Raw genomic sequence first — 13671 nt, 5'->3', positions numbered from 1 at the left:
ATTTGCATTATACAACTGAATTATATTTAATATGTTTAAGTAGATTTTTGTCGCTTGATGTTTGAAGGGGGCGGCGCCCTAGCGCCTTGTACTGGCCAGCCAGCACTGTTTGCATCTTTAACTACTACATCAGTGGTTAAAAAGTAAATATGAATTTGAAGAAGGATCAGGGAAGGATCAGTAATGGTTTGTGTTATGTTTTACAAACTGCTCTAAAAAAAAATCAGTCAATATTCATTTAAAAACGAGCCATACAAAAAGGCAGCACAGGATGAAAGGGATTAAGAATGTGGAGTGAAAAAAAAAACATCCATAGTAAGAACACACATAAAAGCAAGTTTTTTAACACAAAAGTTTTGGGAGGCCATGTCAAAGATAAACAGATTCTCATAGTCTGCGCTCCTCTTGCAAATCTTTTCAGAGCCTCAGGGCTCTGACTGCAAAAACAAAGTCACCCTTAGTTTTGATCCTAGACTTTGGAGCAGACAGAGGGGAGTCTCATAGTGGAGATAAAAGGCCTGCGATATTGCTGGGAGCCCGACCTACGAGTGTCTCTAAAGAAAGGGGTTCCCAAACTTCTTTTTTTTTTGCACATTAAAAACTGGAAATAAATTATCATGACCACTTCAAAAAACTGTTCACCAATTCAGTATTCACCTTTCAAGTCTTCAATCATGGCTTACTAATGATCAAAAGAAACAGTCAAGGCATTATTTAAGTTTCACCAAGACAATGAAAACTAAGTACACATACACTAACCACTTTCTTTAATGAAATGTGAATTCTACAGGAAAAGCATTGTGGGTTGCAGCCATTTTTTTCCTGTTTCAAAATGTGTTTATTGCAGAAATCCAGCGATCTATTTGGCCTACTGCTGCGACCCAGTTATGTGATTACATCTGCTGACACCACCTAAAACTAGCTGATGAAATTTGACTGAGCTAGAAATGTCAAGGGGTATTTTCACTCATGTCGAAATACAAAGGGCTACTATACTTTAAATGTGAGGAGATAAAAGAATAGATGATTATCTCCAGGTTAAAAATTATAATTGACAATTTATGTAAATTGTTCTTAATTAAGACACTGACTGTATCACTGTGTTGTGCCTATTCAGCACAGCTGCACACAAAGAGTTTAAAGGTCAACTCAGCATCAACAACTTTTTCCAAATTTCAGTTTGCTTAATTTTGCATGAAAATGTCATGAATTACATCAGATGTGTTAATGGCAAAGTCCCATCTCTACTTTTTCACTTAGTTCCAAAAATCTTGAGACATACAATATTTTGTGCCTGAGAGCATCCAGACCATTTAGGTCAATGGAATTCAAAAGTAAGCATATCTCTTTGATCGTGTAAGCCATGGACAGAAATATTGTGTTTACTAATGACAAGGCCGAGATGTAAGGGAAAAAGGGACAGGAAATTAAACTGAAACCTTGAGGAACTCTAAAGGTAAATGTGGCTGGAGTTCTATTCAGATGCTGAATAGTGCGAGTTGAACTAGTCAATTGTTGCATTTTCACCACTAACTCAGAATTTCAGGTAATCGATACACATGGCATTGTCTGCACCGGTGCTATACAATCATGTGCCATGGAAGGAGATGTGTGGGCAGGATTTCATTCCAACCTGACACTGCAACATCTAATTTCACTAACTAGTCCTCTTCTGTCTAGCTGAAGGTGTGTTAACCAGTGAGGTCTGATGGTGTAGTGTTGGGCAGGAAAGAAAACCGGCATACACATGTCCCGTAATGGCACATGGTTGAATACCACTGGCCTGCACAGTCAAAAGCAAAAAGACTGAGACTAAAATATCACCCTGATCTGATTTGGCTTGTTTATAAGCTGGAAAGAAACATCAGTTAGCAGACAGCTGTTGATTACTGATAAGACAAGACAAGGTGGGGCAAACAGTGTCAGGATTTTTTTTTAATGTATTTTGTAATATCATCCAGGATGCAAGTGGTGGACTTTGTGAGATACGATATCTGCTAAAGATAAGAGGGAAAATAGATTCAAAACAACTGCAAAGCACAAAATACACTTTGCCAACAGATAAAACTGTGGGTCGAGTGATCATAACCTTGTGTGTTAAAACTATTTAGAAAAAAAGTGTTAAAAACTAATCAGTGCCCTGAATGAGTCGGGGCTATTAAGTGACTCCATTACATTGAACAAAATCCTTGGGTTATATCATTTGGCGGTCACTTTTACATTTAAGTAATCCTTTTTTGTGAAACTATTTTTTTAAACAGATGGGTACAGTCTAGTTATGGACTAAATACATATCAAATGTAAATCCCTGCCAAAAATGGCTAAACACATTCTCCAGGGAGAAACTAGGGCAACAAATCTATAAACACATCTGGAAATACAAGCTTTAAAACAAGCGGTTATTTGGGAGTCAATGAATATCATCAATCTTTAAACACTTTGTTTGGAACATATAATGCTTTAAACTTTAAACTAAACATTACAATCTAATTAACATCGAATGCATTATTAGCAAAAATAAATTATGCATGCATAATTGTAGCACAAAAGGAGGTACTTGTTGATTGAATGGCTAACAACCATTTTCTGCAGACTGAACATTTTTGCATTCACATTGTTCAGTTTGCATTTAATAAAATGCAAACTTGGCATAAGGAAAGGGCACAAGAACATGGGCACTGAATGCATTATCAGTCACTTTAAGAACAGAATGATTAAACTGCTATAAAAAGGGGAGCACTTAATTACATTCCTCCACTTTCTTCCCTTGCTTCAAACTTGAGTGTTCTATGAGTCCAACTCCGACTTTCCCTCCACTTAATATAGTGCATTTGATTCCAGCAAGTGATTGTGGCTTGGTAAGTCTATAAAAAAAATGGTATTATTTCTCAGCAAACCATTGACACTAGTCACATGAGCCTTATTTCCTAGTCCTGGCTTTTATGGGCTTTGTGCCACAGAGGAGAACTTAAACTCCCTTGGATGCAATATGACGTACATTGGTGACAGTGAGTACAAGTCAGCAAGCGTTCCTTTAACCAGCACTTCTTCACGGGGAACACCTGGGGACGAGTAATTTGCTTCAACACCTATCCGCATGATCCACAGAGTAAATGGTGGAGGAAAAACAGTATGAACTCCCATGAGAAAAACAGCCATTGAGTGGAAAACATGTTTACAGTACTCTATCCATTTCCTGGACACTAATACAAAGTGATACAACAAAACCCCTATTTTTTCCAAGCATTTGCCACATTATTCTTGTGAAAAGATTCAACCATTGATCCATCTATCTATCTTACCCAACTGCCTGTTTAATAGTAATATCTGCAGAGAAAATGTCCAGCCCTGCCACTTCTTTTTTTCTAGGTTTCAAGCGGACATAGTAGCTTTAGTAGCTTTTTCGAAAGGTTCAAAGCAGAACCTTCAGCATCTGAATTAGAAGGGATGGCGGTATAGGGGTCATTTGAGGACAAAAGCGATTTCAACAGGCACTGCTGAACAGAATATGGATAAAGGTTCCCTGCCTCCTGCATTCTGACAGGGAGAGCAAACTATTGCTTCACTGAGCATCATGCCAAAATCTACATCCAGATATTAGCTACCTGAGCTTTATGGTCATTCCTTTTTCTTTCTTTCATTTGGCAGAGGTGCTAAACAGCATACTTTTGACCATAGACTACATAAAATATGGATCTAGCATCGGTGATATCACCCGTATTCCGAGCAGTGAAAGGTTCAAAGCAGAACCTTTAGCATCTGAATTAGAAGGGATGGCGGTATAGGGGCCATTTGAGGACAAAAGTGATTTCAACAGGCACTGCTGAACAGAATATGGAGAAAGGTTCCATGCCTCCTGCATTCTGACTGGGAGAGCAAACTATTGCTTCACAGAGCATCGTGCCAAAATCTCCATCCAGGTATTAGCTACCTGAGCTTTATGGTCATTCCTTTTGTTTGCAGAGGTGCTAAACAATACAAATAGTTTTGACCATAAACTGCATAAAATATTGATGTAGCATCGGTGATATCACCTGTATTCTGAACAGCCTTTTTGAAGTCACGTGTTTGCATTGACACTTGCAGTCATCTTGTCAGATTTTAATGCAGAAATATTGAAGTTTGAGCAAGGAGTTGCCACTAAAGGGGGGCCTGCTTTAGGCGCATAAACAACCTTTGCCACCACCAGAAACCTGTCTTTCACGGCAACCACAACTCCAAACATACCAATCTTTAAGCTTTTATATCCTCTTAACGGAACAATAGTCTTCAAAATCCCCACCAAAACACAAATTAGAAGAAACGAAATTAGCAATTAAGACCCGGACTATTTGTGGAAAAAATGTACTGACTGCGATTCTAGAGAGAAGTTAGGGTTTTTACCCATTGACTTCCATACAAACTGAGCCTTTTGGGAGCCAGCCATCTGGCGGGCACTAGAAGAACTGCAACCTAAGACGCTTCACCACTGGCTTCCAAAATCAGCTGTGGTGGTTGCCACTAGATCTTGACATATTGCTGCAGTTAAAGCCCGTTGTAAATGTTACAGGTCCCAGGGGGTTGGGATCCCATGAACGGGTAATAATTGTGGACAGCCTGTTAGGAACAGGGGAAAAGAGAAACAACGACGAGGGACAGTGTTTGTTGTGTTCGTCAGTTCTGCTCGTCAGCATCTTTTATTCAAACAACAACCCCCCCCCCCCTTTTGTCTTTGGTATACTTACAAATTTTCAATTGTAGAAAAACAATTACATTGGCTTTTCCTTGCAACAGGTCTCCCATACACTCCATAAACTGAAAAGTAATAAACCAATAGCCTATACATTCCATGCATGCTCATCTATCCAAATGTTTAGTTACCTTAGCTTTAATTAGCTTACACATCAGCACTCATGATTGCTAGTCTGACGTCTTTCAGTTAGATTAATTCAAATCAATGAAACAAAATAAAACTGACTCCTGCTGTAGAAGTATTTTAGCTTTTTAAAACCATTAAAACGTCAAAACAGAATACTAACTAGCGTTTGACGTACTAGCTAACCAGTATGCTTAGCTATACGATCAGAAAACCCAAATTAACATCATAGTGAACGGCGAACAAGTTGAGCTAGCCAACATTTACACGCTAATCTCACACCAAAACCATACTCTCAATGACTGCTACCATGGTGGTTACCTATGCGCCCCTTTTAGATATGACCAGGCGCCATAAAAAAACGTTAATTGACCGAGTTTGAATCACTAAACTACACAAAATAAAACAGCGAAAAGTGCGGGCGGCCATCTTGTCTCATTGACTTCCATTACAACTTGCTAACAGTGCTGTAGCCCCATTCATTTGAGCAGCACGATGTAAACTTTTGTTCAGTCGACATATGTAAGTCACACTTCCTTATTTTTACACAAAAATCAAGGGCTAACATGTTCGATATATTCGTAAACCATTACACAAGAATGTTTATTCACCAACCTTTTAGGAACAGGGGAAAAGAGACATGACGAGGACGGACAGTGTTTGCCGGATTCTTCCGTTCTGCTCGTCAGCATGACGGCAGCTTTCTACGCTACCTAGCGTGAAACTCCCTATAGGGATGTCTGTGAACGAGAACATTCACAGACATCCCTATCACACAGCTCCCCCCCGAGGTGAAAACTAGAGCAGCATTCATTTCAAAGTATTGGTAGACTAAAAATCAAACACAATCGATCAATTTATATAGCGCTTTTCTGGCTGCAACGGCCACTCAGGAAAAAAACAAAAACACTCAAAGCGCTTCACACACACACACACACACACACACACACACACACACACACACACACACACACACACACACACACACACACACACACACACACAAAAACAATATTCAAGAAAATGAAAGGTAAATTCAGTATAACAAAATTAAGACCATACATTTAGTAGGCATCACACGACCCCCAACAAGAAAAAATGGCTACTGACATAATAACTCTCCAGACTGACTTACATCCCAAATGTCTGGTAACGTTGAGCACTCAAGGTAAGTTTGGATACTGAGTACCCACATGTGGGAATACTGTAAGGCATTACTGGTGGGTAGGGTGGTGTTTGGTATGGTAACGTCTGATATGGATGTGTGAAATGCTAAGGTGGGACTGCTGTCACCGACACAGAGGGTACACCCCAAACTGCTAAACTACTGACGGCAGAGCATGGCTGCTGGCCTAATATTTGGTAGGTAAATGTCTATGTTGGTTTCCTTGTTCGGGTTGATCTTCTAACTGACTGTGTGTGATTGTCAGTCATGGGGGTCAAGGTAGGTGGAAGAGACTCGTTTTCACATGTAGGATCAACACACTGTTCCTGCTCACCGTCACCCTCTGATAGCTCAACCTCCTCAAGTGAGTCGTCCTCTATTATTTCCTCTAGCCCTGTAGTTCTCTTATTTCCTTTCCAGATGTCTCCACTCTTTTTCATTTTCTCTTGCAGGTTCAGCATGACGAGGACTTCGAGGATTACTGGTAAGTACAATTGTTCTCCTGTCTGTGTCCATTTTCTGCAGGCATCTGTAGCCAGTACGGATACCTGGGAGTTCCATCATCATCCTGAGTCTGTCTCGCTCTGTTGGACAAGTGGCATTTTGCTCTCAGGCACTTTGTGTCTGTTATTTTTCCTTTTCTTTCTAGGTGCTGGTGGCTTTACTGGTGCAGGTAAGTCTGCAGGTAGGTCGTTCACCAGATGTAGCAGGTTTCGGTGTAGGACACGTGACCTTGACACATCCGTCTCAGAGACAACTCTGTACACCGGACTGTAGTTGACTCTTTCCTTAACAACATAGATTGTGTTTTCCAAATAGACCATTAGCTTTCCAGGTCCACCTCTCTCCCAGATTATGTACAAGAACTCTGTCGCCTGGTTGCAAGATGGCCCCCCTCACATGTTGGTTGTAGTTTTTTCCCTTGGGTGCTGGACTGTTTATTATTCTCCGATGCAATCTGGTAGGCTTCAGTCATTCTTTTGGCCCAACTCTCTGCACAGCCCCTTGGAGTCTGGGATTGCTCATTGGTGTTCAGCCTGAACAAGAGGTCAACTGGGAAGTGCGGATGATGACCATACAATAGGTAGAAAGGTGAGTACCCTTTCTACTCGTGGCACATGCAATTACAATCATGGACTATTTGAGGGAGATGCTCCTTCCATCTGTATTTCTCCTTTTCAGCAAGGGTCCTCAGCATTTGTTACAGGGTCCTGTTAAAACGCTCGGCCGGGTTGCCCTGTGGATGATATTGGTATGTTCCAGAGTACCCAACTCTGCTCAAATTTTGCAGGGTGGTGAAAAGTTCATTTTCGAACTCATAGCCTTGGTCATGATGTAATTTTGCAGGATAGCCAAACCTTGGGACAAGTCATTGAATATTCTTTCTGCAGCTGTTTTTCCCAACTTGTTCTTCATTGCATAGGCTTGGACGTATCTGACGAAATGGTCGACGACCATGAGACTATACTTGTAGCCACCCTTACTAGGCTCCAGATGTAAGTAGCTGGTGGAAACAAGCTCGAGTGGTGAGGTGGTCATGATACTGCTCATCGGTGATCTTACGTGTACAGCTGGTTTCTTTTGCTTTATGCACGGACAACATCTAGTGACATCGACTTCCACGTCATGTTTAATAAAAGGCCAGTAAAAGCATTCTCTTGCTGTGGGCATCTGGCTAGTGTAGCAGTCTATTCCATCGCCTACCAACACAGGGAACTTCGGTTCGAATCCATGTGTTACCTCTGGCTTGGTCGCGCGTCTCTACAGACACAATTGGCCGTGTCTGCAGGAGGGAAGCTGGATGTAGGTATGTGTCTTGGTCACTGCACTAGCGCCTCCTCTGGTCAGTCGGGTGCCTGTTAAGGGGGGAGGGGGAACTGGGGGGAATAGCATGATCCTCCCACATGCTATGTCCCCCGAGTGAAACTCCTCACTGTCAGGTGAAAAGAAGTGGCTGGTAACTCCACATGTACTGGAGGAGACATGTGGTAGTCTGCAGCCCTCCCCGGATCGGCAGAGGGGGTGGAGCAGTGACCAGGATGGCTCGGAAGAGTGGGGTAATTGGCCAGATACAATTGGGGAGAAAAGGGGGTGTGTGTGTGTGTGTGTGTGTGTGTGTGTGTGTGTAAAAAAAAAATATATATACACTACCGTTCAAAAGTTTGGGATCACCCAAACAATTTCGTGTTTTCCATGAAAAGTCACACTTATTCACCACCATATGTTGTGAAATGAATAGAAAATAGAGTCAAGACATTGACAAGGTTAGAAATAATGATTTGTATTTGAAATAAGATTTTTTTTACATCAAACTTTGCTTTCGTCAAAGAATCCTCCATTTGCAGCAATTACAGCATTGCAGACCTTTGGCATTCTAGCTGTTAATTTGTTGAGGTAATCTGGAGAAATTGCACCCCACGCTTCCAGAAGCAGCTCCCACAAGTTGGATTGGTTGGATGGGCACTTCTTTGAGCAGATTGAGTTTCTGGAGCATCACATTTGTGGGGTCAATTAAACGCTCAAAATGGCCAGAAAAAGAGAACTTTCATCTGAAACTCGACAGTCTATTCTTGTTCTTAGAAATGAAGGCTATTCCATGCGAGAAATTGCTAAGAAATTGAAGATTTCCTACACCGGTGTGTACTACTCCCTTCAGAGGACAGCACAAACAGGCTCTAACCAGAGTAGAAAAAGAAGTGGGAGGCCGCGTTGCACAACTGAGCAAGAAGATAAGTACATTAGAGTCTCTAGTTTGAGAAACAGACGCCTCACAGGTCCCCAACTGGCATCTTCATTAAATAGTACCTGTTAGAGCCTGTTTGTGCTGTCCTCTGAAGGGAGTAGTACACACCGGTGTAGGAAATCTTCAATTTCTTAGCAATTTCTCGCATGGAATAGCCTTCATTTCTAAGAACAAGAATAGACTGTCGAGTTTCAGATGAAAGTTCTCTTTTTCTGGCCATTTTGAGCGTTTAATTGACCCCACAAATGTGATGCTCCAGAAACTCAATCTGCTCAAAGAAGTGCCCATCCAACCAATCCAACTTGTGGGAGCTGCTTCTGGAAGCGTGGGGTGCAATTTCTCCAGATTACCTCAACAAATTAACAGCTAGAATGCCAAAGGTCTGCAATGCTGTAATTGCTGCAAATGGAGGATTCTTTGACGAAAGCAAAGTTTGATGTAAAAAAATCTTATTTCAAATACAAATCATTATTTCTAACCTTGTCAATGTCTTGACTCTATTTTCTATTCATTTCACAACATATGGTGGTGAATAAGTGTGACTTTTCATGGAAAACACGAAATTGTTTGGGTGATCCCAAACTTTTGAACGGTAGTGTATATACATATATATATATATATATATATATCGGCAGAGGGGGTGGGGCAGTGACCAGGATGGCTCAAAAGAGTGGGGTAATTGGCCGGGTACAATTGGGGAGAAAAAGGGGGAACGCCCCCCCAAAAAAAAGCATTCTCTTGCCAAGCTTAGAATTCTCTCCATACCAACGTGACCCATCTCGTTGTGCAGCTGTTTAAGCACCATTGGTTGATACTGGGAGGTAAGACAAACTGACATCGGTGGCTGGTCTTCTGGTATAAAAGTCCATTTTCAATGTGGAGTTTGCTCCACTCATGCATCAGTCTTTTGACTGCATCACTGACTGCATCACAGTCAGTGATGCAGTCAAAAGACTGATGCATCACTGACTGTTTAAGGTCCAGGTGAGGTTGTTCACCAGGGGAACACCAAGGAATCTGGTGATCTTGATGATCTACACAAATGAGCCATTGATGTTCAGCGGAGAGTGGTCACTCCGTGCTCTCCTGAAGTCAACAACAATCTCTTCTGTTTTATCTACATTCAGAGACAGGTTGTATGTTGACTCATTCTCACTGATGAGACTCACCATGGTCATGCCATCAGCAAACTTGATGATGTGATTCAAGCTGTACATTGCTCCACAGTCGTGAGTCAGTACAGCGAGCAGCAGTGGACTGAGCACAGATCCCCAGTGCTCAGTGTGGTGGTGTTGGAGATGCTGCTCCTGATCCGGACTGATTTAATTCTTCCAACCAGGAAGTCCAGGATCCAGGATCCAGTTGCAGAGGGAGGTGTTAATGTCCAGCATGCTTAGTTTTCCAATCAGGTGCTGGGGGAGGATTGTGTTGAATGCTGAAGTCTATGAACAGCATTCGAACGAACATGTCCTTTTTGTCCAGGTGGGTGAGGGCCAGATGGAGGTTGATGGCAATGGCATCATTTGTTGAGTGGCTGGGGCGATACGTGAACTGCAAAGGGTCCAGTAAGGGGGGCAGCAGGGTCTTGAGGTGCCTCATGATGAGCCTCTCGAAGCACTTCATGACAATAGATGTGAGTGCAATGGGACGGTAGTTGTTGAGGAAAGACACTGAAGACTTCTTCGGTATGGGGAAAATGGTGGTGGCCTTAGAGCATGTTGGAATGACAGCGCTGCGCAGGGAGATGTTGAAGATATCAATGTGAACATCTGCCAGTTGGTCTGCACATCCTCTGAGCACTCCACTAGGACTATATTCTGATCCAGCAGCCTTCCTTGGGTTGACTCTGCGTAGAGTTATCCTCGTGTCAGCCATGGTTAGACACAGCATCTGATCATTGGGAGGAGGGGTGGTCTTCCTTGCTGCCACATCATTCTGCGCATCAAACTGAGGGTAGAAGTTGTTTAGCACATCTGGAAGGGAGACATTATTGTCACAGACAGGTGATGTTGTGCTGTAGTTAGTGAGTGCCTGGATACCCTGGTATCTAGCTGGTCATTAATGCCATGTATTCCGCCAAGTTGGTGGAGACGCTATAAGTTGCAGTCTTCCTGAACATGTGCCAGTCAGTGTACTCAAACCAGTCTGAAAAGCAGGGACCACATGCAGTTTGCAGAGTGCCTCCGTAGCATTTGTGTGTGTAGGGGGGGGGGGGTGTACACTGCTATTATAAGGACAATGGTGAATTCCTGTGGTAAATAAAATGGTCTGTATCTAACAGTCATAATCTCCACCAGCGAGCAGTAACAAAAGACTGCACCATTCCGTGTTGATGTAAACACACAAGCCACTGCCGCCTTACCATACAGAGCTGTATTTCTGTCAGCACGAGATGAGACGAGCCCATCTAGCTGGGTAGCAGCTTCAGGAACTCCGTCACAAAGTCATGTCTCAATGAAAACAAAGGCGCAGCAGTCTCTGAACTAACACTGCATAGTCTGCTGGAGTCAGATGTAGGCCAATTTATTCTCGTACACCACTTACAACGTCCTCTAACCTGAGCACCGGCATCAGGCAACGCCGAGGACCAGAGCGCTGGTCGCCACAGCAAACTGAGATTGCGTAGCTCTTCCAGCAGATCATTACGCATGTTAGAAATTATTGGGTGTTTTCTACACTGTAGCAGTGTCTGATGACAGTAAACACAAAAATGGGTTGCTCGTTGTCCATGTGCTGTAAAAACAAAAGGAAAAAAAATTGGGTCCAGAGCGGCCGCTGTGTGCTATTGCCGCGCCGCCTGTCCAAGAAGGCTCGTGTATTTCAGTTTTGTGAAAAAGCCATTTGAGAATGAAATAAAACCTAACCTAATGTAACCTAAAGTCAAGCCCCAGCACTGATTCAAGATAATTCCAAAACAAAGCTTTTTCATAAATAAAATGAATGAGGCTCCTTTTTGCAGGTTACATGTGGACACACAGCCGAAGCCTACTGAATGCATATTCTGCAAGCCCTTACTTGTTTTACTCATTAACAGTTGTCTTCAAATCTATGAGATTGTCTGCTTGTTATAGAGTAGGCCCAGAAACTTATGAGAGAACATCCATAACCCTTTCATTTGCTCCGTGCATTGAGAAAATCGATTTGGAAGTTAAAGTGGATAGCAACATTATGACAATGTATTAGAGACTCATATTGCAGGCTGTATTTCTGCCTCATAGTCACTCTGAAATTGCAGGGAAAAGAGGTGTTCTGCTTGCTGTACATTTCCTCTCCAGTGTAAATTTACTGTGAGAAAGAATCATTAAGAACGAAAAGGACAATAACTTGGGTCCTGGGTAATATATAATCTCAATTTTGATAAGAGTGATCCTGACAAATTATTCAAATTTAAACCACGTCAGTGTATGCTCTTCATTGGGAGTGACGAAGAAGGACAGGATTAGGAACGAGTATATTAGAGGGGCAGCTCAAGTTGGACGGTTTGGAGACAAAGCAAGAGAGGCAAGATTGAGATGGTTTGGACATGTGTGGAGGAGAGATGCTGGGTATATTGGGAGAAGGATGCTGAATATGGAGCTGCCAGGGAAGAGGACAAGAGGAAGGCCAAAGAGGAGGTTTATGGATGTGGTGAGGGAGGACAGGCAGGTGGCTGGTGTGACAGAGGAAGATGCAGAGAACAGGAAGAGATGGAAACAGATGATCCGCTGTGGCGACCCCTAACGGGAGCAGCCGAAAGTAGTAGTAGTAGTAGTAGTAGTAGTAGTATGAATCATTAAGCACACTCAAACATACTGAGCTACCAGATCCAAAGTCACAGAGGGTTTATAATCACATAAGGAAAGTAATAAAGATAACAATAATGGATAATTGAACGACCTGTCTATTTTTCAAATTACATATTTTGTTGATGCAAATTCTTAAAAAAGTAGAATTCTGTTGCAGTTTAATAGTAATGTTGTCATGAAAGGAAAAAAACAAACAAACAAAGTCACTGTATATAAACTATAGCTGAAGTGGGGTGTATTTGCTCCGTGGTGGTCTTGAGACTTTCAGTATCAGAATGAAAACATTGAGCTTATGACCTCAAATACTTGAAAGGAGAGAAAAGGAACTTGCTCTGCCTTTCCTGGCTGAAAATCTATTCATTCATTGTATTAGATGATAATTTAGACAGTGTGAGCAGACAGACAAGCACACTGCACCCACAACCTGCGATCTTCTTTAACCACAACAGAGAGCGAGGCAGAGAGACAAACAGAGCAAGAGAAAGAGAGGGAGGGTTTGGCACAAGGCAAACGCTAACTAAACATACACTATGTCAGAAGAGCAGAGACATCAAAAAAGAAAAGAAATACTGCGATGTCTCTGTCCAGCCCGCCTGCAAAAGACAATGCTGTTGCTATACAGATGGATGAAACAAGGTTTCGTGACGTTTCCCTCACCTGAAAATGCGATCAGAGGGTTGTTCTCCCATCACAAGATCAAAACCACGCTGGAAGATGGTGTAAGGCCAGGGTCTGGGATGAGGCGAGAGTCAATGAGAGAGAGAGAGAGAGAGAGAGAGAGAGAGAGAGAGAGAGAGAGAGAGAGAGAGAGAGAGAGAGAGAGAGAGAGAGAGAGAGAGAGAGAGAGAGAGAGAGAGAGAGAGAGAAACAGAGTAATTCTTTTGTTCAAATCAAAAGAAAACAGCCTTGAAATGTTGTAACATAGTCTCGCCCCTTGTTCTTATTGAGCCACATCTCAGATGAGATATACCCACATTCCAAAGGGCCCTGCTAATCCAAACCATCATCATGAAGTATGCTGTGTGGAAACACGCTGATAGAAAAACACATTAGCTGATGTGCAATGTCGCTTTAGCTAACCCAGTCTCACAGACAAAATGTTCATATACAACTTATTTGCAAT

At 42.3% G+C, this 13671-nt stretch overlaps 1 protein-coding gene across 1 annotated transcript in view; it reads right to left on the bottom strand.

Annotated features, from left to right (window-relative positions):
• The window catches only part of astn1 (astrotactin 1), a 552260-nt gene that overhangs the window by 359239 nt on the left and 179350 nt on the right, over nt 1-13671 (bottom strand). The window contains exon 10 of the mRNA XM_056292697.1: nt 13206-13280. Within this exon, the coding sequence (XP_056148672.1) occupies nt 13206-13280 (75 nt within the window). The remainder of the gene's footprint in view (nt 1-13205; nt 13281-13671) is intronic.

Source organism: Lampris incognitus, chromosome 14 (assembly GCF_029633865.1).
Source record: "Lampris incognitus isolate fLamInc1 chromosome 14, fLamInc1.hap2, whole genome shotgun sequence".
Classification (NCBI taxonomy): Eukaryota; Metazoa; Chordata; class Actinopteri; order Lampriformes; family Lampridae; genus Lampris; species Lampris incognitus.
This window is presented reverse-complemented; position numbering and strand designations above follow the sequence as displayed.